General features: G+C 38.0%; 1 protein-coding gene across 1 annotated transcript in view; it reads left to right on the plus strand.

Moving 5' to 3' along the window:
• Positions 1 to 26,748, plus strand: part of LOC134535052 (probable maltase-glucoamylase 2) — a 58,986-nt gene that overhangs the window by 12,561 nt on the left and 19,677 nt on the right. The window contains exons 4-6 of the mRNA XM_063373894.1: positions 15,371 to 16,418; positions 23,395 to 23,652; positions 24,799 to 25,066. Coding sequence (XP_063229964.1) covers positions 15,371 to 16,418; positions 23,395 to 23,652; positions 24,799 to 25,066 — 1,574 coding nt within the window. The remainder of the gene's footprint in view (positions 1 to 15,370; positions 16,419 to 23,394; positions 23,653 to 24,798; positions 25,067 to 26,748) is intronic.

Genomic DNA, 26,748 nt, shown 5'->3' on the forward strand with positions numbered 1-26,748 from the left:
ACGCATTGCTGTACAGCACTAAGATATCTGTACTTTACCTTCGCAGTCATTTCTACGTTTAAGAGGCACGCTGACAAAAGCGGATGGTACGCATCCGACAACGACGTCAATATCCTGCAATGGTATTCTTCACCTAATCGAGCGCATTACATATATGTACTCAATGGCGTTGAAGTAGACCAGACGAGAGATGTAGGCATAACATCTGCTATGAAAAATTACCTTTCGCTCACGCCAAATGAACTGTCTGCTGCAAAGATGGCCGGTTGGGCTCTCGAGGATGAATATAATGCTTCCGGTTTATGCCGAAGGGAAGTTCGAAGTTTGTGACCCTCTGTCTATGCTTCTTGGATTCGCTGAGGACTACAAGCATATAATCATTAATTCGAAACAAAAGCTTGTACTGCTTCTAGCCAATACTCACATTAATGAAATTGTCGCCGCTGCAGAAAACCCTCAAGATGTCTCGCTAACACTACAGTCTATCGAGTGGATGCTGCCCCACATCCAAGTGAACACCATTGAACGAGTCGAGATGTTGAAGAACATAGAAAATGGCAAGAACTTCGATGTGCCATTCCGATCCTGGAGCCTGGAATCTTATCCTGGCTTGCCTCATAGTCAGCGTATCAATTGGATAGTAAAGTCCAGCTTCGCTACGGAAAAACCAAGATACATCATCGTCGGGCTTCAGACCGGAAGACAGCTCAGTGCAGGAGTAAATCGCTCCTTATTCGATAACAGTCAAATACGTAATGTAAAAATATTTTTAAACAGCGAAAGCTATCCATATGTTGATATGAACATGGACTTTGAAAGTGGAAGATTTATTCTCGCATATCAAATGTACGCCAAGTTTCAGCAAGCATACCATGAGCGGAGACAGTCACCGATACTGAGTCCCGACAGTTTCAAGAACAAGGCTCCGTTAATGGTGTTTGACGTTTCCAAACAGGATGATCGAATAAATTCAAACATCATCGACTGTAGAATAGAGATATCGACTAGCGGAAATATTCCACCAAACAGCTATGCTTTTTGTCTAATACTTCACTATCGGCTTGCATCGTACAATTGTCGAGACAAAATTGTGAAAATTCTGACACAAATATTGTTTTGTTTTTGATAGTAATTCAATTACGACTTAGCATTGCTAGCGACAAGATGTACTGCAACCTACAAGGCTTCCAGTGCAAAAATGGATTCGTGCTCAAGGAAATTAGCGTCACCTCCGGAGACAAGACTCGAACCCGCACGTTCCGACCTCCGTATCCCTGGAAATTATTAACGAAAAAAGTAAACGTACGAATGAATTGTTATGTAAATACTACCATGGCCTGGAGTGGGACGAAGGTAAAATTCCGTACCACCAAGTAAAAAACACTATTGAAGATTTATTATTTCAAAACGAATTAATTTACGTTGCTGGACCTGAGCAGAATAAATGTTTGAGCAAGTTGTGTGATGCGTCAGTTGAAATTATTGTAGACCTACAGACCGACTATGGCTGTCCTTCCCTGCGCAAGCTTAGTGCAATTTTGACAAGTTTGAACGAGTATGTGCCGGTACAAACTTGCAGTTAATGCAGAATTGGCACACACAGTGTTAGTAGGAGCATGCATATATAAAAGGCGTACATCCGTTCGTGCCTTCAGTTGACGTTCGACCTGCAAGAAGATGTTTACCTTTCATCCTGCTAACGTGTACGTGAGCGTAAGACCTAGCTTCAGCAGTGTCGAGTACAGCTACTGGGATTCCGGGTATATACGTACATATACAGAAACCTGTGATCGAGGCGCTCAGCATTGGCGGTTTGCGCACTTTCCTGTGTCCTACGAACCGACTCAGTAGCTATTAGATTATTGTGAACCTGGAAACTGTGCCGTCTATCACATGAGACCGCACACAATCCTTCCTGCTAGCATCGCTGAGGTAGTCGCCTCGTCTGCACGTGCAACACCACACATGAGCGTATTGCAACCTGTTGTGACCTGTGATGCTTCTACGCAGACGTCCAAACGACGTGCGTCTCGACGTCGAAGTTCAGGCAGTGAATCTGTTCCAACTAGCACTGAGGCAAAGCCCAGGCGCAGACGTGGTCACAGACGTCATCGATCATGTCTCACCGGAGGTGCCGTCGTCGCAGAAGATGACCAGCTAGAAACATGTGTTCCTGATCCCGTGACCTGAGAACCAGTTGGAACCGGAGTCAACGAGCCAGTTGGAACCGGAGTCGGCGAGGCAGTTCGTGCGGCATTAAAGACCATGCTTGCGAAAATGCTTAATTCCTTAACCTAATATGCATTTGTGTAATTATTCTAAATAAATGTGTAAAACTTGAACTTGTGTGTTTTTATTGCTATAATTTTAAGGTACCTAATAAAAATTATTTTTAAATACAGTCAATATTTTGAATAATGTAGTACCATTAGGCCTCGAGTATACAAGCGAGATTCAGACGACTGGACCCTCAGTTCACCTCTGGCCACGGTGCAGTACGGATCGGCTCTCTTCAGTAAGTTTCGTGATATTTAGTTACTGCTCCAATGTCGACTGGGATAGACTGTTTACGGTTAGCAGCGGGGACCTCGATGGCAGCAACGTTGATGGAGTCGGAGATCCCGATACCGGCTGCCAAGGGGACAACGATATGTGCTGTTCCAGCATCAGCTGAAGTTTCAACATCAGCTATGCAGACTTCAGTGAATGAAGAGCGTACATCGCGTCAGTGTAAATACTGTGGTGCATCATTTACTAAACATACAAATGCGCGCAGACATGAAATAAACGGTTGTCCGAATAATGCTCTAAGAATACTGTTTCAGTGTATAGAATGTAATAAACTAATTTCACGTCTCGATAACTTAAATCGACATTATAAAAAATTCTCTGAGAATGTTAAGTGCAAGCATAATGCACATGGTTGTAGTTTTGACTCACGTGTTGTACCAGCTAAATGAGAATATATAAGTGAGACCCTGTCGATGAGAACTTCAGTCCGTCTCTGACCGCGTTGTCGTGCGGATCGGATAGTTAGACTTGTATAACATAATGGACCAGTATCTAGCTATTCTTGAGAACTCGATGGCATCATTACCACTACCAACACCGACTTGGATTGAAGGTCTACCATCATCAGTGCAGAGCCCTATAACAACGTCGTCTACAGCTACAACTACTCTACCAGCACAGCAGGAGATTTCGACGCGTGCAACATCTTTCACAGAACAGACCTCGAAGGCTTCAGAAGTTAACATTTCAGCGGTGTTACAATGGTTGTCAACAGTGCCAGTGACATTGATAAAGGAAGGAGCATCCAGCGGTGTTCCATCACCCGACTGCACGTACTGTGAGAAGATCAAAAACTTGAAATTACGGGATTATGTAATACACAATTGTAGTAGTAACTCTGAACGCATTAAATATCAGTGCAACAGGTGTTTAAGCAAGTTTATACACTATGGAACATTAAAACGACACCTCAGGAATTGTGATAGACTGACTGTGCATTCATCAGAATCAAGCTTTATATTTTGTAACAAAACATTAGCAAATATTCAAAGTGAAAAACAACATGAAATATATCACTGTCCTTTTAATAAAATCGATAATTCTTCTCTGTGTGAAAAATGTAGTGTACCAATTTGTCGACCTGATAAACTGAAAAGACATTTAAAGTCATGAAAAGGACTTAGTCCGTACAATAAGAAGGCTGCTTAAATTGAGAAATGCTCAAGACTTTAGTAATTCGTCTGGTTTTTTTGTAATATATATATATTTTTTTTAAAGAACTTGTGATGTTTTTATTTTCTCAAACCTGTAGCCTTTACCTGAAATTACTTCCTTTTTTTATTGTCCATGTATCGATTCTATAGGTAGATTATTGACTAATTTTTTTTTTATGAATTCAATAATTTTTTATAAATTTCCAAGATGGTGGACCTAACGGCTTACTGGAGGCTGGTATTTAAGGATTTTAAGGCTCTTTAAGGATTTTGAACATGATTTATTGTAATTATTATTTTTTACATAAAATTACAATTTTCTGCTTCATCCAGGGATCGAACCAAGGACAGAAATCGATCGAATCAATCAGAATATTGATTAAAAATTTATTTAATGAATTTTGGAATTTTCCCGAATCTCTATCATTAAAATTACGGATTTTCAAGATGGCCGACATAACATCATACTACCTGATGATATATATGCTATGAAAAAAGTGGTGGGGGTCAGTCTGCCAGCAGCCACCATGAGGAAAAGATCGGTCACCATTTTATTTTTTTTTGTGCTCACCGGGTTCGAACCGAGGAATCCGAGCTCCATGTCGTAAATGTATGTTTTTTAAATATTTTTTATTAAAATTATATTAATTGAATTTTTTAATAAATTTGAATTTTTTTAATAAAATCGGATAATAAATAAATATGTTCAAGATGGCAGCCATAACAGAAATTGCAACGGTGACATCATAATTTAAAATGGCGGAAAACAAAATGCCGGAATGTTCGAGAAAACAAAATGACGTCATCCAATATGGCGGATCCAAAATGGCCGCCAGGGTCAAGGTCAAGGCCAAAGTTCAAAGTACGGTCATCCAAGATGGCCGCCGTGACGTCACAATCCAAGATGGCGGTCGGCACCACAGGCACCACAGCCTGAAGCCTAGCGCAGGATCCCCTTTTCTATACTACTGCGATAAAATTTGAAAATATTAGTATGTTGGTAGCATTTTACTTCAAAATGTTTTCTTAGTTTGTTGTGATAAGTCAGTAGATACTAAATTTTGACAGTAATTTCTTACACTAGAAACGTCATATCTTGAGGTCACAGTTTGGGGCGAACTGCTGGAAATACTTATAATGTATTCAGTATTCTAATCTTAAATGTATGAACCAAAATTATTCACATCATTAATTAAAATTGCATACAGTAGAGAAAAACCGTAGACATTTTAAACACAATTAAATTGCAGGCTTTCGCGGCCATTGTGTTTGTATATGACGTCGCAAAGCTTTCAAAGCCAAGATGTTTTACAATTTTTTATATATAACTTATACGACTTAGGTATTATTGGTTATTTATAATAATGACTTAAAATACAATTATTTGTTATTTAAAATAATAACTTACAATACATATTTTTATTGTGAATATATATTTTTTAATTGGAAATATATATTTTTAAAGTATGTTCTTAAACGTCAAAAGTTTTATTGGAAAACTTTAAGACATAGCCACATTAAATAATTAGCAACTCATATCTAAAAATATAATTTTAAATATATCACATCACAAAAATATAATTTTTACCATTTATAAGAACAAGCGAACACATATCGCTGATTAAAAATAGTCACCCTCGTTAATTTGAATATGATATTTGAACATTTCAACTCAGTTGCGCCACATAAATTTTGAGTTTAATATTTTTTCAAATAATATTTTAATAAAAATAAATTGTATAGAAACTGTACAGATTTCTAGGTAATTTAATTTAACAGAAAAATGTTATCTTTATTTTATCTACCGTTAGTTTTGACCGCAACAAATATTCATTGCGGAAAAAATTCTTTTGTTATTAGTTGTTTTTTAATTTAATTTAAAAAATGTTATAATTTAACTAATTAAAAACATACTTAAAATATTTATATATGTTATCTACTTACACTCAGTAAACATTTATTAAGCTTATTTACATTTTAAAAACATAGTACGTGAAGATTGGAATATATTTTGAATGTCTTGAAATTTTTATATTCAATTAATGGTCATGATCAAGATATTCCTATTGTTTTAAGCTGAGATAATATGTTGAATAAATATCAAAATTCTTTGAAACATTAACATATAGCTTGCAAAGAGTAGCTCATTTGACCAAAATTAATTGAAAACACGTTCAATGTGTTCAAACGAGTATTCTCTGCTCAGAGGAAAGCAGAGCATTAAATTACATTTTATTAATTTATTTATTATTAAATATATTATATTTATATAATATTATTATATATTATTATATTATTATTAAATTAAATTAGGTTTTTGGGGGAGGGGGAATGATATAAAAATAACTTTTTTTATTTGATTAAAATTTTACACAATTTGTTGTAACATTACAAAAACAAAACTCGCATATTGCTGAACCTTGTTATTTAACGTACAGCGAGCCAATCCACAAAGAGTTTTCTTTATCCTTGCGTATTTAGTGCTTGTCTTTTCACCAAAAGCTGAAACTCGTTCTAGTGAAGCCTGAATACTTGATACACACGTATTTCCACTTAACTCACTAAATTCTAGTTACTGCTCTAGATAAATTTCAATTTCCGCGAACAGCGTTGAGTATCTCAGAAGCGTATTATTCAAATAGTCCATAATTATTTCTTCAACAGCTATTCTCACGAGTTTTAGATCGAACTGAAAAGTATAAGTATTTCTGAGAACTCTTTCTGAATTTTGAATGGTAACTTGACCCTCATAAGAAACACTTTTATAGTGCTGGTTATTTTTTTTAAGTCTCTATTTTGTTTATCTATCACGTAAGAAGGAACCGTGTCTCGTGTGCAGTTATTTGGACTGTCAAAGGAACGAACATAAAAGTTTTGCCGTCAAATGCGAAGCGCTGAGGGAGGATTGTAGGAAAGGGAATAAAGTGTAGCGTTGGTGAGAAACGCCAAGAAGAGAACGAGGAAGGTAGCCAGAAATCAAAGACTGCCATTCCAGAAATTCAATATGTCAAACTGTTCGCTCATGTATTGCAGTTCATCTGGCATCATAATTGGGAAAAAAGAAATTTAATCTCGTGTTGAAAGCTAACATTGGCTACGGAGTACCAATAACATGTTACAGCTCTTTGATCGTAACAAAAACCTGTTATTAGTTGATAGGATTCCAAACAATATTTCACGGAAGCCGGAACTTGCGAGGTTTACGGATTTTTTCTCTCCATAAAATGGCGTTTATATTGTTATTCCTCCCGTTCATGATTAAAGTTTCAGGAGTTGTGTGCCATTTGCTTACTCTACACAAAAAGATTTTCCAACCATATATTTTTTTTTTTAAATTTGGCTAGCACACAGGCGCATCCAACAACCATAAGCATGCCAATTTATTAGATCCTAGCAACCCAATAAGAATATAAGACATAAACGAATATGTGAAAATGTACTTTGAATATAACCGACGGAGTTACGATGGTAGTTATGATATATTATAGATCTTTGCGAATTCTATAGGGGAGAGTCTTACAGTACCGACCACCTTAAGTTTTTTAACGGTAATTTAGGTTGTGTAATTAAATATTGCATTTTTAAACATTAATATGTTACCTTAACTAGTACTTTATAAAAACACGTATATAATGTTTCTTGAATTATATTAAAAATCTTTTTATTTCCAAATATAAAAAAGCTTATTTTTGTAGAGTGCAAAAAATTGTCGTCCAGTACCGACCAACAATTATTTTAAAAGTTTTAATGTCTCATATACTAATATTTTAATAATAATATTTTAATACAACAAAAAATGAAAAAAAAAATTCACTACACTTGCTTAAGGATGAGTTCACTTTCTGCAAAGGTCACATTTAAAATATACTATGCCTTCTTGAGCTGTACATTCAACATGTGCCCAACCTTTACATTGGACACACTGCACCCAGTCTTCTTCAAATGATTCACTACAAATTATACACTCTGTTTTGTCTTCTGTGTGCTTTTTACAATTAGAATTTTCACAAAAGTATAGTTTCATCATATATTTTCTAATGATCTTCTCGCCTTTCTTCCTTTCCATTTCTCCAGTGGCGCCGAATTTTATCGTCTTGATTTTTTCATCTCTCTTTTCATTTATTTCAGACCTTCTCTTCTCTGCTTTAATTCTTTTCTCTTCAGTAATTTTTCTTTTCTCCACAAAAAGATCTTTATAAGGTGTTGAGGTAAGGATCTCTGATTATTGTGTTCGTTGGACTCTTTTTTTTTCACTTTGACCTCTGAAGGTTTGATGGAAGGAGATATTTTTTCAATTATTTTGTTGAAATCAACAGTTGCTGAAGAAGAAGACGAACAACAAGGTAGTAAAATATTTATATTTGAGATTGAATCGGGAGCTGATGATGAAGTCTCTGGTTGGTGGTCGATGAGATTAGTTGGAGTGAGAACTAAAGAATATTTTGGTTGAGGTTCAGTTCGAATGGTCGGCGTGAGAGCCGATAAAATTCCCTGTTCTGATCGATTGTTTGGAGAGAGCAAAGAAGGACCTGGCTGCAGTTCAGTAAGATCAGCTGGAGTAAGAGGTAATGCAGGTCCCGATTTGGAAACTATGCAGTTGAAAACATTCAAATTTGTGTTTGGCATCGATGTTGCAGACTGGCATTGATCCTCCGAAGTTACTGGAGTATCTTCATCATCAGTAATATTTGACTCTCGAAAGTGCTCAGAAGGAATGAAATCTAATTATGAGAACACACCTGGTTTCAAAGGCCAAAGTCCTGTACATACAAAAGCTGACTGTGCCAAATTCATTCTACAGATTGAAGTGTAGGCAGTGTTAACCAGACCAGCAACATCCCTCTGAGCAATTTTTAAAGGTAGATACTTCATTATCCAGGCACTGCAAGCTTGATTGAATGCTCCTTTGAAAGGCCGCATAACCGCCCGATCCAATGGTTGCAACTGATGTGTAGTGTGTGGAGGTAGGCTTATCATGTGAACGTTATTTTTCTTAGCAAACATGATAACATCGAGATCTCTATGTCTGCTGTGCCCATCAAGAATGAAGAGGACTGGTTCTTCCTTAGTGGGATGAGTCCTCTCAACAAATAATTCCAACCATTTCAAGAATGCTTTAGCAGTGATCCAGCCACTTTCCTCAGCTGCAAAAATACTTCCTTTAGGAGCATATTTTTTCAGAACAGCATCTACTCGTTGTTTATTAGGGAAAACAAAGATTGAGAGAGAGAGAGAGAGAGAGAGAAAAAAAAGGGGGGGGGGACAAAAATATCCCCAGCAGCATTTATGCACAGTAAAACTGTAACATTTTCCCCTCTTTCTCCTGATGTAATCTTGCTTACTTGCCTTTTCAATTTTTGTGAGATCACCTTTACATCATTGCCATGAACAATTGAGACCCCAGTTTGATCACAGTTGTGAATTATATTGGCTGGGAAATTGTGTTTAGAAACTAGCTCGGAATACTTATTAAAGAAGCGATCTACTTGATGTTTGGTAAATCCTAAAGCTCTCTGTAGGCTTGTGGTCTCTGGAGTTCTCAAAGAAAGCTCGGGATGACGAACCATAAAGTCATAATAAAACTGCTTCCCAGCTATTTTGTGTTCCTTATTAAACTGGTGAGGCAACTTTAGATACTCAGCCAAATCGAATGTTAATTTCATAAATTCTCTCCTGCTGAAAGGCATGAATCTGTCATCTTGGTCTTGCATATGAAAAACAAGTTGTTTTTTCCATTTCTCCATCAAAAGTTATTTGAAATCTGCCCATCTGAGGGGTTAAAATTACGGTTTTGCCAGTTTTAATGGCTCTCAGTCTATCTCCTAATGTGGTTTCGGGAACAGAAAACATCTCAGCTGCTTGACGTTATGTCATATTGTGCGAAACAACTCCTTGTATTGCCGATCTCATATCGTCTTCTTTCCATTTTCCTTTCTTTCTTCTTTCATTTTCGGCCATTTTTCTCTGAAAAGAGAAAAAAAAGCTTAAATGATTTAATTTTTTGACGTGACATCTAATAAATCGATGAACGCCGGCTGCACGCACGAAAAAGTGTCCCATTACGCACATTGTCCCGTTACGCTGTGTCCCGTTACGCTTATTGTACGCTTGTGCCGCATCTATCTCTCTTCCACTCGATTGGAACAACCATCGATTTGACTTTTTCGAGGCACATTAAACTTGAAACACTCCCATTCGTTTCCTACTTTTCCTATCATCGTCCTATCCTTAACAGAATAACACAGATTAGAAGAAGTTAAATAGCAAACACGTATAAAATTTATAGTTAAAATAATCTGTTCGTTAAAGTAATAAACATATTTGAATTAATGAGTGAAAATAAAAGTAAATTTATCAATTAAATTGTATATTTAGTTTCACTCCTTCTTTGTATCCATACAAAATAGTGATAATTCAATAAAATGATTCAATTTTATTCATAAAAGTATGAAATCATTTCATCAATGTTTTGTTATGACGTCACGTTAAACTATCGCCCGTAAACCGACTTTACAGACAACCAATTTTTTTTTTATATATTTCTTGCTCGGTACTGGACGACAGGTGGTAACATTAATGCAAGCTGCACATTTATCTCGTGAAATATCACGAATTTAATACCATGTAATTTGACCTTATACTCAAGAGATTAAGTGGATGCTAAAAAAGAAACAATAACTTACCCCAGAAAGGAGATACGCCTTCGTCAAATCAACTTATCGCGCACGAAATGTAAACGAACACCTTCTCTGGCTCACGGTTCCCAAAACTATGAACAAAGACAGTAGTCGCCAAAGAATATAATCAATGAAGATAAAAAGTTATTCACGAACGCCTGCAAAGTGCTGCTATCTAGTGTCAGAAGTGAGAACTAGGAATGGTCGGTACTGTAAGACTCCCATGTTTGAAGACTCTAGCTTGCTATTAAGTGTAAATAAATATGTTACTTTTTTTGTATATGTATGTTTTATAAGAGATATTAAAGAAATACTTGTATGACGGCAATAATCATAAAATTTGGCAGGGTTATTCGTATATTCAACGGCCACAAGCGTGTAAAATTTTATAGTTATAACTTCTATCGATGTACGTCAAAACATCAAATAATGTGTGAACATTTACACAATCTAAGTTGAAACCAGTAGAGACAAATCAAAACATCATGAGACTAATTTTAATATATATTTTCAAAGTAGCTGGCCTTCCAAGTTGGAAGACAGCAGTTGTCCGTTAAATGTAAAAATGATTGGAAAAAATGTGTACAAATATCCTTGACTTAAAACGGTGACTATATCTGATGTAGGCTACAATTGATGGAGATACGACAAAATTCACGGAACCGTCATTGTAGACCTAGGCAAATGCAATACGATTGTGCAATCAACGTTTGTTAAGTCCTATAGTTTGGCCACAGTGAACTTCCTAAGAAAGGTCTGCACCGACTTTGAAGGCGCGTTGCAAATTTTAATTTCATAGGGAGTATAAAGTTTCATTATGAATAGTGCGAGTAATCTTAAGATTATGTCAGTGAATTGAGTACCAGAGTAGAAGAAATAGTGGAATTATAAACAGAAATTGGACAGGTAGAAAATAACTGCTTGAAATGGACCGCATTCATAGATGAATTGCGCACTAAGAGTACTTTCACGTGACACGAAACGCATAACCAAGCTAGTAATTCTTTAGCTGCACAACAATGAAAAAGTCTTAGTAAATAAAAGAGAACTCGTTGGCAGAAGAAGCTGAATTAGTTGAAAGCAGAGATTTCAGAGATTTCAAAAGATCAAGTAGGAGATAATTACAGAGAAGATTCCGTGCTGGTGCTAGGTGCCTGGTGCTGGGGTTGCCATCTTAAATTGTGACGTCACGGCAGCCATATTGGATGACCTTGACATTGAACTTAAAACTTTGCCGAAAATTGCCAAAAAATACTCAGAATTTTTTTATTTTAGTGTTTTCCCCTCAAAAATTGAAACTTAAATTTTCAGTTTTTTTTAATTTTATTATTTGACGGCATTTTTTCTCTCTGAAAACTTAAAAGTTTGAATCTATTTGGCGAATTTTGGGTCTATTTTGTAAAATTTAGAGAACTATTTTTGGCGATTTTGGCGAATTTTGAATGTCAAGTTCAAAGGTCAAGGTCGTACAATATGGTGGCCGTGATGTCACAATCTAAGATGGCGAACTCCGGCACGATGCATCTAGCACCACACCAGAGTCAGTAAATACACTTGTAGACTACTATAATTGTTTTTTTAATACACAATAAACATCCTTTTTTTCCCCATCCAAATCCTCGTCGTTGTTAGCCCATTGTGTTAGTGTGCTGTTAATTTTTTCATGACTAAATTCCTTTTATGGAATTTTTGTGCTGTATTATATTTAAAGTTTGAATGTATCCGCCTGTGCTGTCGTCGTTGTGTTGTCCATAATATAATACATCTTTAGTTTCATCGTTAGGGTATCTTTTCTATATCAGTGGATTCAGAGTTATTCTTGGTGATTTAATTTTTATTTCTTATTTTGAAATTTTTGGAATTTTTCCATGATAAACAGTGTAAAACTAAAATGACGTGTGTCTAATTTTATTTATTACTCTTTTACCTATAACATTATTTAAAAACATTATTGAGGTTTTCGGTGGCCGTGATCTTAGAGCATATGACGGGTCTGGTGATACCAACATCCAGGCATGATTCAAGTTGATGAGCACTTTGTTGGTTTATAACCGTATTATGTGTATGTGTGGTAGGATGTTTAGTGTTTCGCTTCACAAGACTATGCGCAGAGGAACCATCAAGATCACAATCATTCAGCAGAATGCTGCAATTGTTGTTTAACATGCAGGACTTAAAAGCAACTACTCCCATGAGGGATAGATCACCACCAACACGAGCTCCCAAGAGTCAAAAGGAAATGGACACGCAATTTCAATGCAACTTGGAAGTGTTTCATGTGACGTTACAATGAGAAGCTGAGGTCACCCATTCCAGCATTATTGACACCCACCCCCCTTAAAATAATTAGGCTAACCTGTGGTTGACTCAAAGGACATCCCAACCATAGAGTATCAAAAGGTGCTTAACCAACACAAAGTGCTTAACCTCCAAGAGAACATAGTCATCAGAACTTACGTTCCACGAAGTTATTACACACCAAATAATGCCCCTACATGTAGGAGTACTACTCTTTTTAGTCTGAACCAACTTTGGCATGACCCTACATGGCGAAGGAAGTGGATATGCCACTTTAGAGCGATTCGGAGGTTCTTGGAGAGATGATATGAGGAGAGTTTGAGGAAACCCATCCCATTACCAACATTACACACTACCCCTCACCCATTCAGCAACCAAACCAGCAACTACACGGGCAAGCCTCTACAGTGAGTATTGCAGGTGTCTATCCAAACCTAACACATATCTGGAACCCCTCAAAACACCCAGAGAGCCCGTCATCCAGCCTAACACCCATTCAACCTCTACTAGCTCTCCAGGCTAGTAAAGGAGCAGAGAGCTGCGTACCCATCCACCTGTTTCGGAAAGGGGACTCCTAGGGCTTGCTCGTAAGCGTCGAGTGTTGTATACATCAGTGCGATAAAGTTCCACACGTCCTGGGCGTATTTATTAAACCTCAGCGGGGGATTTCCCTTTACGATTGGCAGTCCCACACTACTGCCTATACCTTTAGTAGCACAAGGAGTTTCTATGATCTATTAGCCCGTGAGCTAGCGGGGTAACTGACCTAGTCCGGACCGCAGGGTCACCTCGGGAACTGGAAACCCGCAGAACCAGCTCCTCAAATATTCCACCATCTCCGGCACCCCGGAGATTACAGTTTTTCATTTCCATTTATATCGTTTAAGATTATTTCGGTTATTTCACATTAATATGTTCAATTAGATAACATTTCCACACAATTAAGTTCTTTCCTTTGATTTATTTCGTTACAATTCTAGCATTTAATCATTGAAATTCGATTCTATTAAAGTACACTTATTTCGTAATAAATCGGTTGTTTTGATGCTTTTTCATGTAATTTTACTTCATTTTATTTATTTAATTACATTTGGTTACAAATCATTTTATTTATCGCGGTCATTTCCAGAGCAGAAGTCTTGCCCAGGACTGGTCTTTATCATTATTCCAATATGGCTCTTCATGTTAGATCCATGGCTTTTGGGACCCACTGCCTGGTGGCCCCATAGTGTTCACCCTGAATTGAATTTTCCGAATCTTCTGCTGTTGCCTGCCAAGAAGGTTTTTCCACCTCTACAGATACCTCTTTCCGACATCTGAGGATGTCGAGGGACGAGGACTCCCTGGCATAGTCCACCTTGGTACCACGAGGAGGAAGCAGGTTGCCATCAGTGCGGAGAGGCTATGTATTCGTATCCTTGCACCCTTTTCGTGGTTATGTTATCAGGTCTCGGATAGCTAGAGCCGGCAACAGCTCCGATACCTCAGGTGACAGTCGCCTTCTCCTGCAGGAGTCAGGACCACTCCCAAGTCCCCAAGATTATAATGAGCTCCGAGTCACTGGTGTGCCAACTTGGTGTTCATATTTTTGGGCAATGCGGTATCGAAACGCGACCTTAGCCACCGGAGTGCCACGCGTCAGCGATAACAGAAAATGAGGACAGCTATCGCCAAACAGAATAACAGTAAATTTACGGACATTTCAGCGAAGAATTTGCCTTAAATAAACGAAGCGTTCTTCGTAATTCCAGATAATTGGATGTTTATAGAAACTGCACTGTTAGAAATTACAGTAAATTTATGACCTTTTTAACGAAGAAAGCACCTCAAATAAACGAAGAGTTCTTTGTAATTTCAGTTAACTGAATCTTAGTAGGAAATGCGATGTATTCCAAATTCCGAGTTTTGTGATTTTTAGTAAACAAGGTAAACACAGATACACGAATGTTTTTTACAAGTTTTTGAATGTTTCGTCACTATACGAGATTGTTATTGTTAATTCCTGCTCAAAGTAAATGAATCAGTATCCTTAAATATACAAAGATAGTAAATTTTTGGAAGATCCTTGTTAATTTGTAACCAGCCTTATTCGTAAATTTAAGGTTAAAATCTTAAACAGCGTGCGCCGGACACCAACTTCTTCGTTATGTATTCCGACGATAACAGGGTATACATGCACGTGGAAGGAACAAGCGTGTTTTTTTTTGTAGATTTAAAATACATTTTGAAAATTTTGTTAATATCAAGGGTGAAAATAACTGCAAATATTGGGAGGGGCGAGTGACTAGAAAATTTGGAGAGGTGTGGTATACCTGCCAGTTTAATGGGAAAGCCCATAATATTGGAAAAAAATATATTTTTAAAAACTTATATTTTAAAGAATTTCGGGCATCTTTAAAATTCATTATAAAAGCTATGAAGAAGCTCATTTGTTACTGTCTCCACATGTTATTTGTTCATTGCGGGACAGGGCGGGGGTTGGCATCGCCTCCATCGCTCTTACATAGAACTGCTGCTAGTTAATACTTCAGGGTGATTCTTGTGAATTCAAGTTCAAAGCCAACCGACTTAGGACCGATAAATTGACGAAGATCCCTGGATAATCCGTAACCTGTGTTATTCGTATATGAAAGGTATTAGTTGTTGCTAGTGCACTACTGTCCGTTGCAGGACTCCGTGCACGACCGCCTACTCGGAGGTCGGCCAGCGAGAGTGCGAGGCCGTCAGCTGCTGCTGGGACCCGGGCAGCAGGCAGTGCTACCACTCGATCCCGGCGCGCCACGCCTACCTCTGGACCTCCACGCGGGAGACCAAGAGGGTGTCGGCGGACATGGACTTCGATCTGTCTCCCCGGCTGTCCCGCACGCCTCTTCTCACCACCAGCTACCCTCGTCTGCGGGCCGCGTTCCGGTTCGCGTCGGCGACCCGCCTGAGGATCGTCGTCGGCACCCCCGGCTCCTCGGCCTTCGCCGACGTCGCGTCGTCGAGCGCGAATGACTCGAGCTTCGTGGTTCGCGTGTCCGGTCCTGCCTTCACGTTCGAGGTGTACAGGAGAGGCGACAACTCATCTGCGCCGTTGGTATCGACGACGCGGAGTCCTCTGATAGCCAGCGATAACTACTGGGAGATCGGTCTGCGTTGTCCTCCGGGAGGCACCGTGTACGGTCTGGGAGGACTGGGGCTCGAAAACACCACTCTGCTGTACAGTTCATCGTCGAGGTCTGCAAGCTTCCCTTACCTGATGTGCCTCGGAGAAGAAGGGGATGCGCATGGATTGTTGATTCAGAATTATGGGCCGCTGGAGGTGTCTTTCAATAATAAATCCAACGTCGTAATCCTGAGAGCTATATCTAACCTGGGCTGGGATATCAACATACTTGCAGGTCCTAGACCCAGAGACGTGGTGAACCAGCTGACTGAGATAGTCGGCAGGCCAAGACTTCCCCCGTTCTGGGTCCTCGGCTTCCACGTCTGTCGGGACTCCTCTGATGGGACGAACTCGACGCAAGTGAATGCAACTGCCATCCTGAGTGAGTTCATCGAGTTCCACAACCGCTCGATATCACAAGGGCTGCCCTATGACTCGGACTGCATCCACGAGAGGCTACTCGGCGACCTCAACTTCTCTGCGTCTGCTGAAGTGTTCAGCGAACTTGCCGTTGCATTCGACGCTCTACAGGCCAGTGGGAAAAAATTCCTGCTATCGCTGCCCCCACAGGTAAGTTAAAACCGATAATAAATACTACTGCAAATGAACTCTGAGATATTGTTGGCTACGGGGATGATCTTATACTTAATTTACCTCAACAGTTGTACAAAGCGTTTAAAATATATTCTAGGCTTTTGTAGGCTAAAAAGTACAAAGCTATTAGAACCAATCCGCGACATATAAATCTGCAGAGTGAATGATAGAAACATGGCAAATGCAGCCGATAGAAGACAGGCTTTCTCTAAGCATTCACGCCCCTCCCACCAGTGACTTCTTACGCTGCTCCATCTTTGGGAATATTTTTTTTTATTTTTCTGACAGAAACTAATAAGCGTTAAGGACTTCAAAAGCACGTGCATCAACCACCCGGTCGTCTCAATGTGCACAGTACTGAACTAGCGTGCAGTATTTTCGCCATGATGCACATACCTAGCTTTAAGCGGCAATCCTGTAATTTTATCGCTGGAAAATGTGTGCATCGATGCACACTCATGGAGTGGTTTCGCAGATATTCAGCCTAATGTTGTTAAAAACAATAAGTGTTTAAATTACCAGTTTAGTAGTGTGTTTTAAAGGGCTCATAATAAATTAATACTTAACAGCTACAAGTCTTGGGAGTTGACATGGAGGGTAAAGGAATTGAAAAAAAAAAAAAAAAAAAAAAAGTATATTTAACACCTTAGGGCCGGGTTTACAACCTCCAGTTAAATCTTAAGTATAGCCAACCGACAGCTAAACTAACCTCCGGATGAAAAACAAATGGTGTTTTACGACTCGTATTTAGTCGGAGGTTGGCTAACTGAAACCTGACGAAGAGTGTGGTGTAATATTGGATGTATTGGCAATAAAATTAACTAGTTTGGTACAAATGTTTATTTTAAGTTGCAAGACATCTCTTTCCTGTAGTCTGATAGTCAGCTGTTTTTGCATTTTGTTTGATGTAACGGCTGCAACAAAAAGAAATTATCTTAAACTTTATCTGGCAACAGAATTATATAAAATGAAACAAAATAACTACTTTGACATTTAACTTTATTTTCATTCCGCATAACCGTGTCCTTTTTCTTTTCAACGATACTCTTGTAGTCCAAAGCACGATATCTACTTAGTTAGGTATGATAAGTTAAGACCATGGCCCCCACAAGGGTGGGGCTGGGTGGACCCCTGGATTTAAAGTTTAACTATTATAATTGTTTACAAACTAGAAAAAATATAGAATAATTTATAAGTTAAGCTTAGTTTGGACTTTAAAAATAGTAATCATAATTATAACCTGTATTTTCAGTTTAAATAACTTTCTAAAAAGGGTGTAGATAAGAAATAACCATGCAATTATAATGTAGCACGTCTCCGATCCTGGGTGCAGGGCCCGTAATCGAATGTGGGGGCCCAGCAAACGGAAATAAGTCTTTATTCACAAAAACGATAGAGATATAGAAAATAGAGTTCCGTTACATAACAACCAATTTTTTCTGTTGTATTGTTTATTTAATAATCCATTCATGTAGACCTTAACTCGGGAAACTACATGGTAATTTTAATTTTACTGGTGTAGTTATTATTGGTGTGCCGTTTTCATTTAAAGGATTTGTTACGGGCATGGCAGGGAGGTAGTATAGGTTTGTAAGATAGGGACGGGGTGAAAATATATCCTTTATTTTCACATTTAATTGCAACTGGGCGAAATTGACCTTTTCCTGAAGTCGTTTGAAGTACATTTCAGTCCCGAATAGGGTTACTTTATTACAAATAAATGTGCATATATATTCTAACAAGTTCTGGTGATTAATTTACAAGCTAATTTTCACGAAAATACGAATTATAGTAGTTGGAATAACACTCGTTTTGCAATGATTTTAAACAGTAAATAAACACAATTTTTCTAACCTTCACGTGTACGTTATATACAACGTTCTATTTCCTTAAGTATTAAGTAAAGACAAATATAATTTACGAATCAGCGATAGGCCTACTTACATAATCACATTAAGTAATTTTTAACTAAATTTCGATTAATGGAAATAAGAATTTGTGTGCAGGATTAAATCAGTTCATCGAATCCTGCATTAAATTGCATTGGAAATTTCCAAATAGTCATCATCGTCACTATCACTGTCAACAACTAACCTCACCTGATATCTCGCCATTTTATTTTCTGATGCTCGTTAGTTCAAGGTTAAGCAGATAGCCACCAGTTCATCCACTGTAAACTATAACCGGAAAAATATCTCAGAGGGTCGTAAAACAAAAATAAGCACTATCTATAAGTTAAATTGTAGGCTTAGGTTTAACCGAAGGTCATAAAACTGGCATTTACACAGCAATCTGGCACTGGATAGGCAACCCTGTTAGGCCGGGTTAGTAAATAATAAAAGGGAAGTGTTCTGAATAATTTATATATGCAAATGTTTTGCGTATATAAGAATACGAACGTTTTTATTTTCATCACATCATGCATCAATTACTAAAAATATTGCACAGTAAAAGAAAATAAATCTTTTGATCCAAATTATTAAGAATTTTATACCTTTCCTTTTAAAAACCCCCTTTAATTGTGGAAAGAAGCCCGATGAAAATTTTTTTCTGTAGATTTACAGTTTTAGGTTTTAAGGTTGGTGATGGCTTGCGTGTTTTGTAACCTACAGCAGTTTTCTTAGTTTGTTGCATCTTGCATTATTGTGCTATTGCGTCTCATGCAAATTTTATAACGTAAACTTTAGCCACCTGTTAAAGGAAGAACCACGTTGATCGAGTTGTTAGATAACTCGCGCTCCCACCGAGTCGATTATGTTGGGGGATCGATCCGCTATATATACACGAATGAGAAATGTTGCCGTAAACTTGTGGGTGTTCTCGGAATGTTCTCATTTATCTTCACGCATTCCGTCAATGATCTGTCCTCTTTCATCGACACCTGTAAGGAACTTGGCTTTTTTATATTGTCTGAAACTTTTATTAGAGATGTGTTACTTGGCTATACGTGTGGATAAAACACAGAACAAGCTCTGGACATTTGTTGAAGTCAACACTTGTGATCTTGTGTAACTATTAAGTCTCTTCGCGCGAAGTAATCAGAAGTTTCCTCCCATCATGTCGGTTACATGTTGAAGCATGTTCATCAACACTAGACGATGATGGCGTAAAAAATATTGTAGCTAGTATTTATTCTTCAATGTGCCACAATTAGGATATATATTACAAAATCGTTATCACAAAAATTAATTTAAAAAAAAAATAAGCATTTTCCCTCTTAAGCCTAATTCAATCAACCCCTTGCAAACAGTGACGGAAACACAAGTTCGGGAATGTTTAAGACAAAATGTTTATTTCCCTATTCATACCAGTTCAAAGGCTAGTCTACAATTGTGTACTGAAGAAATTACAGTAAGATTTATGTCCTGTCCTTTAAAAAATGACTTCAAGTATATAAAAAAAAATATTGAAATAATTTTGTCTACAGTTTTTATGTAATATTAAAAAGTTTAATAAACACCGGTTTTCAATGAAGCTTTCAGATGCAACTTCTTAATTTATCCCTAAGCAATGTGCCGTACAGAATTTGGAGTTGCAATGCAGCTTGTACAAGAGAAATAACTTAGAGTAACTCAAGAATGTAGTTAACGATTGTCGTTAACCGACAATCGTAAACCATTACGCTCGTAAACACCGTGACATATATTAAGGATATCGACGGACTAATTAGCAAACCTCGTAACTCCCTGAAGACAAATTTTACAAGAGAAGCAAAAAACTGAATAACTTTTTTGTTTGTACTAAATATGTGTTTAATTCATCACATAAAAGTTAAAACACCCCCTGACGTTTGTCAACAAACTCTGTGTCAGTTTTTAATTATTAAACCTTTTTTTAATGGAGTTACGAGGTTTTACAATCATAAATTCAAACTAAATATGGAGATACGAGGTTTGATAAGATATAAATCTTCTTATTGGCGTAAACTTAATATTGATATTAGAACAATTTTGAGATGAATAGTTATAGCACCAAATTTATTCGTGTATTATAAAAAAGTATCTCTAACAATACAAGGGTTATTTCCGATATTGAACAGTAAGGACAGTATACAATACACAACAGCAATATTGTATAGTACATAAAATCAACATTGACTATAAATTCGTTTGAAAGAACATCAAGATAAAACTAGCTTTTAAATACTGATAACTGAGGCAATAAATATTACTCCAACAAATTGTAAAAAAAAACTACCCCTCAGAAAATCAATGCTTTAGTTTTGAAAAGGAAGGCTATCATAAAATAAGTGATAGTCTGACTCCATAGTTGTTTTCAGGGACTGCAAATGGTCGTATTTAGTTTTCTTTATCTTCAGCCTCTCAGTGTACAGTGCTGGCAAACGATTAAATGGCTTATCAGTAATGTTCTTTTTGAGAATAGGCAAGTTCTTCCACTCTTCTGTGAAACCCAACTTGTAGGAAATAACCCCATCTGGAGTGTACTTCAAGGCTCTGATGTCGGTAACACATGGATCCCCAGTTATTCTGCTGGTCTGATAGAGCTATACACTTGAGCATGATCAAATTTTAAAAAAAAAACTGTGAGTCAAATAATGAACTTCATATGGACGTGGATTTCTGTGTGCTTCCCTGCAAGTTGCAATGTAGTCAGCTGGAACATTAATCTTCTTGATTTTCAGCTTTTTTTTTTTCTTCGAGTGCATGGAGTCTGCCTCCATTTGTGTGTGTCCGACCTCCAGAAACTTTTTCTTTATCGTTACACACTTTGTCACCGATATCTGTAAGAGTGCATTGGCGAGAGTCACATTTCTGTTTTGATAGCAGCAACCATCACTATACAGTATCAATTTGTCGGCATCGTTCCTCAAAGGTAGTTGCGACAAGATGAAGTTGCAAATTATTGTAGCAAACTCATTTGAACCAAGGCCCCTCTCAGTCTCGTTCCACAGATAACAGAAGCCATCTTTGGCTTTCAAATCGAAAACAGTAAAAGAAAACAATGAAAGTGCCAATATCGTAAAGAATGTATGATGTTCTACAAGGAGTACTCATGAGATCCATGCCGAAATCATTCTTGGCTCTTGACATTCTGAAATGAAGAATGGATAGCTAAATCGTATAAAATAGTTTAGACATTACCTCCAAAAACATTTGATATTATGGCCTGTATTACAAAAGTTTGAAAAGTATAATTTATTGCAATAAGTGTTTTGTATGCATAAATAACCGATGGACAATAGTTAAAGTGTGAGATAATAATAAAATGTACCTGCTCCATACATACAAACAATATCGAAACAATTAGAATAATATTTTAAAAACAATTAATAGACAGTCCAACAATAACACTGTGTTTGTTTACTAACAAAATGGAGTTACGAGGTATGCTAATATGCAGAAAATCGACAGCTGGAGATAAGAGGTTTTCTGAAAATAGGATTGTAGCCCATAGGGATTGTTTATTGTTATGATCTTTGGAATGGTAATAGAACACATAACTGAGTATATAGTAGTACCAAAAACCAATTTTTGACAAAAAGTGGAGTTACGAGGTTTGCTAATTAGACCGACGATATGACAAATTCTTACTGTTAATTCTTAAGTATTATATAGTTAACTAACCTTAATGGAAAGAGATGGTAACCGAAAGACGCCATCTTAGTTTCAACCATTTTTAGGCAATAGCAGTATAAAATTGTTTGATTTTCAAAATTGGGCTCTGTTAAAGCATAGCATATAATTTAGTGTTATACCAGAAATTAACAGCGACTTTTACAAATGGTCTCCCCAGTGGAATCATTGGCGTTTGGTATTGAACTTTATTTTTTGGGATGACTGCACTGTAATAATACTGTCAAGAGACACTAGTTACTTAGGAAAATTATTTTTCGCGAAAAAAAAATTCTGATCACTTATTAGACCGCAATAATATTAGCCTGCACTAGCAATTTTCCCTTGTAATTGGCGGCCGTCTGTAATACAAGCGGTTGCACATTTTGGCCTGGCCATTCAGAACGCCTTTGCTTCCGCACTGGATGGCTGTGATTGACTGGCAGGCTTTGAAAATTGCGAAGATTTGCGTGCCTTTTTTACGCCCATGGTATTACACTTACTGAATATCTGTTTAAAATATTTGTGGCAGAACAAATAATGCAAGGGAGGTATCGAATTAAATAAAAAAAAGTGAACGTTCTTCCAGCACTCGCCAGTGATGTGTAAACATCTAACCTCGGTAACGAGCAATTTCATGTGTTCTCATGTTGCAAATAATCTTATAATACGAAACTCGGGCACAAAATTTAACGTAGGATTCTTAAAAATAATGGCGATAATTGATAAATATACGAAAAGTATTAATTAAAAGGAAAAAGGTAACAATTCCCACCCCCTTCTTACACAAAACAAAACAATAAATCTGTTTAACAAGATAGTAACAACCTAACCGAATAACACCCAACCTAACCCATCCCAGCTTCGGTTAGGCTAATTTTTATTTTATTTCATACCATTTATCTCTAAGTCGGTGCATTTGATGCGCTTCGTTTAGTTTCGGAACAGTCGTTGGTTACGTAGGGCGGTTTAAAAGATTAAACAGTAAAGTTAAAGGACCCATAAAATTTTTAATTTTTTTTTCCTTAGATATTCTTACTTTGCATATATATTTAAAATATTCATTTACGTAATATTTTACGCATTCCATGATGCCACGGAGGCCGAGCGGGTAAAGACAGTATTTCGGTTTTGGACTTATCAAAGTTGAGCACCATCGAGCGTGGTTGGTACAGTGATGGGTGAGCACAATTTTTTTATAAAACTATTCATTCACACGAATGAATCACGCGGGTTCGAGGTTTCCGAGCCTTCCGGGCCGACGCAGCACGGAGATGACGCATTTCCCTACCATATCCACGACATTACTGTGAGATGTATCTGCGCCGAGAGAAGGGAAGGACGTGGAAGGGTCGAAGGGCGGGTGTGCTGCCCCGCAGGTGTCGGAGGCGCAGGGCGACTGCTTCCTGAGGCGGGCCGACGGCTCGCTGTACTCGGGCGAGTACCGCGGCCGCCCCGTCCACTACCCGGACTTCGCGCACCCGGGGGCGGGCAACTGGACCGCCTCCAACCTGCGGCTGCTCTCTGCCGCCGCCGGCAACGTCTCCGCGGTGCTGGCGGGCTTCGTGCTGGCCGACAACTGGCCGCAGGACGACAGCCCGGGGCGCGAGGCGGAGGATCTGCCGTACCTGCCGCAGGTAGCTCGCCGGGTCACACACCACCTGCCCATCGTCTCCCTTCTTCATTTCAGTTTCTCTGCTGGATTCTGTCCCCGTGTTTCATATTAATTAAAAAAATTAAAGAATAAATAAATTTAAATCACATCCGGATCGATAGCAGGGTCGTCGTAATTTTTAACTTATCCCACCTTATTCATTTTGTCACTTATGTACCTTATTTCGGTCCTCTTCTCTCTTTCCCCGCAGTCCTTTAGTTTCCTTTCCTTTATCTTCTTACATTTTTATTCATTAGGTATATCTTTTTCCCTAATTTTTCTCTCATTCATTCTACAAGGATTTTCTTATATCTTCATAACCATATTAAACCCTCTTCTACTCCATGTCATCTATTGTTTTTTTTTTCTTACTCTCTTCCTCGTTTATTTTCTGCCTTTTCTGTAAATTAATTCATGACATCATTTTAACTCTTCTTTCTTCTCTCTTCTAAACTTATATAATATTCCTTCCATTATTGTTCACATCAGGCTCCGTTAGTATTTTCTCTTATTTAGTTAATCTATACCTCTATTATTTCCTTTTCTTTTTTCCTTGTTAATTTATATTGTTCTGTTCGGAAAAAAATTTTTAAATTAAAAAAAACTTTTTTTAATTTCACTAAAACTTTTATAAATACTTATTCCGCCATTTGGAATTATGTTTGCAATTTTTAAATTCAACAATTATTATCTAAAAAATTAGAAACAATTGTAAAAATTTATTAAAAAAAATTACTTAATTATGTTTTCATAAAATTTTAATAAAAAACTTAAGAGACCTGGGTTCGAACCCAGTTTACTACGCGTTTAAAATGTCAAAAAAAAATTGATATTTGCAAAATGTGAACACGGCAGTTTGGAACTCCTTAATTTTTTTTTTTTACTTTTAAGTAAATTTATTTGAAGTGAACACACTCGTAGAAGAGAAATAACAGTGTTTTGGCGAGAGTGTCAACAGGTTTTTGAATGATTTGCTAGAGTATGGAGGTGTTCCGAAGATGAGGACGAGACTCGTGAAGTAAACACACTCGTAGAAGAAATAACAGTGTTTTAGCGAGAGTGAATGTTTTGCTGGAGCATGAGGACGGAGAGCTCGGGCAGTAGTTGCGGACGGTGCTGGTGTTGCGAGGCGGCGAACGGCTCGCTGTCCCGGGGCACGGTGCAGTGGTCGGCCCGGCACTACGGCGGCAGGCGGCACTACGAGCTGCACAACTCGTACGGCCGGCTGCAGGGCGAGGCGCTGGTGCGCTCCGCGGCGCTGCATCACGCGGCGGTCCTGGGCGGCTCCTGCGGGCCCGGGGCAACCGCCTGCGCCAACCAGGGCAGCGCGGCGCCCCAGGCCTCGTGGGCCGGCCTCCGGCGCGCCGTGGTGTCGGTGCTGGGCGCCGGGCTGGCCGGTCAGTGGCTCTCTCCGATCCCATCACACGTGCCATAACTAGGGCCATGAAAATTTCGCGAAAAGATCCCGAGAGCAGCTGCAAGTTAAAACACTGTAGCATCGTCTGTGTTTCGTGATTGGGCGAGTTACTTTGAGGTGCACGTCGATTGTTACGACAACCAATCACACTAATTCAGTGTGGAAGCAAACTCGTTCTTAGTGGCTTGTGCAAACAAGGCAACGAATTTCTCTCGCAGACGGCCGCCAGTCACAAGGAAGAAACCGCTGGTGTGGGTATACCTTGTTGCAGTCTAGTAGGCGATCAGATTTTTTCGCGAAAATTTCCTGCCCCTAACCATAACGGTTTCATTTAGACTGTTTACAGTTTAATCTAGATTTTTCCTTACCAATATTCAATACGTGCCCCTTCCAGTTATACGGCACCCTTTCCCAAATCTAAAGTTCAATTTTTTCCCAAACACGTTGGTCATCACGTCCGGAGTACATGGAAGCAAATTATCATCTTCTCAAAATCCGCGTCTCAACTCCGGCAAATATCATCAGGTAGTAGCGGAACGTGGTACGCACGCGTTACGTCTGGTGAAACGTTGAGGCCATTACGAACGATCCGACGACCAAACCAAAACGAAACGCACGTTTGAACTGAAATTGCAGATTAGCTCTTAGCAAATTGCAGAACACAAATTGCTTTACGTTCAGGAGTTGCTATTTTTGCGTAGGTGGCGCTGCAAGCGAGAAAACAAACTAAGCAGCAATCGAGCATGCACTTATCTAAAAACTGCTTGAATTACTCTTTAATTGTGACCTTGAACCAAAACTCTACAATGCTTATGATTGATACTCTTAAAATTCATAACTGGGACTTTCTTTTATCGACATACTGTATTATTATACCAAATTTTTGATGTGTAAACATCTTAGCTCTCGGTATAAGACATTTGGTAACAGTAATTTCGTGAATGGAACGAAAGTCGTATGGAACGGAAATGTGTAACCATGGTGCTGCCATCTGTAGCGGATGGCACGAACAAAATTTCACAAATCCAAAGAGAAACTTTATAGTATTAACTGTTTAATATTTACAAAATGGGCATTATTTTACTAAAATTAACTGTCGAAAATTAGGTCCAAAGCGGGGGTTTAATATTTCATCTAGTCTTTTTCACTTTTTTCGAAGCCGTTTCATTATATAGTTTAAAATTTCGCTCTGCAAATTTAATGATTCGATAGTCAACGTAGCTGCTTCGGCAACGAATTCTAGCGGTGGGTTTGTAAGCTTCGCGTTATTTGCCTCAAGAAATGTATTTTAAAATACAATTTTCGTTTATTTATCACGCTCTGCTTTATTTTCAAGAATTGAACTTCAAATTTCGTGTCCGAGTTTCGTATCATAGAGTGTATTTGCAACACGAGAACACTTGAATTTGCTCGTTACCGAGGTTAGATGTTACACATCACTGGTGAGTACTGGAAGTCCTGTTCACGTGTTTTTATTTTATGTTTTACCTGCTCTGTAGAGTGACTAATAAGATAAATACGTGGCATGTGATAAAGTGAAGGAATAAAAGCATTTAAATAGGGTTTTTAATAAAAAATCTTTTAAAAAATATAAAAAAATAATGACACATTACATTATAATATATTACATAAATATAAATAATATTTTTGATTATTTATGTG

This window comes from Bacillus rossius, chromosome 1 (assembly GCF_032445375.1).
Source record: "Bacillus rossius redtenbacheri isolate Brsri chromosome 1, Brsri_v3, whole genome shotgun sequence".
NCBI classification, from domain to species: Eukaryota; Metazoa; Arthropoda; class Insecta; order Phasmatodea; family Bacillidae; genus Bacillus; species Bacillus rossius.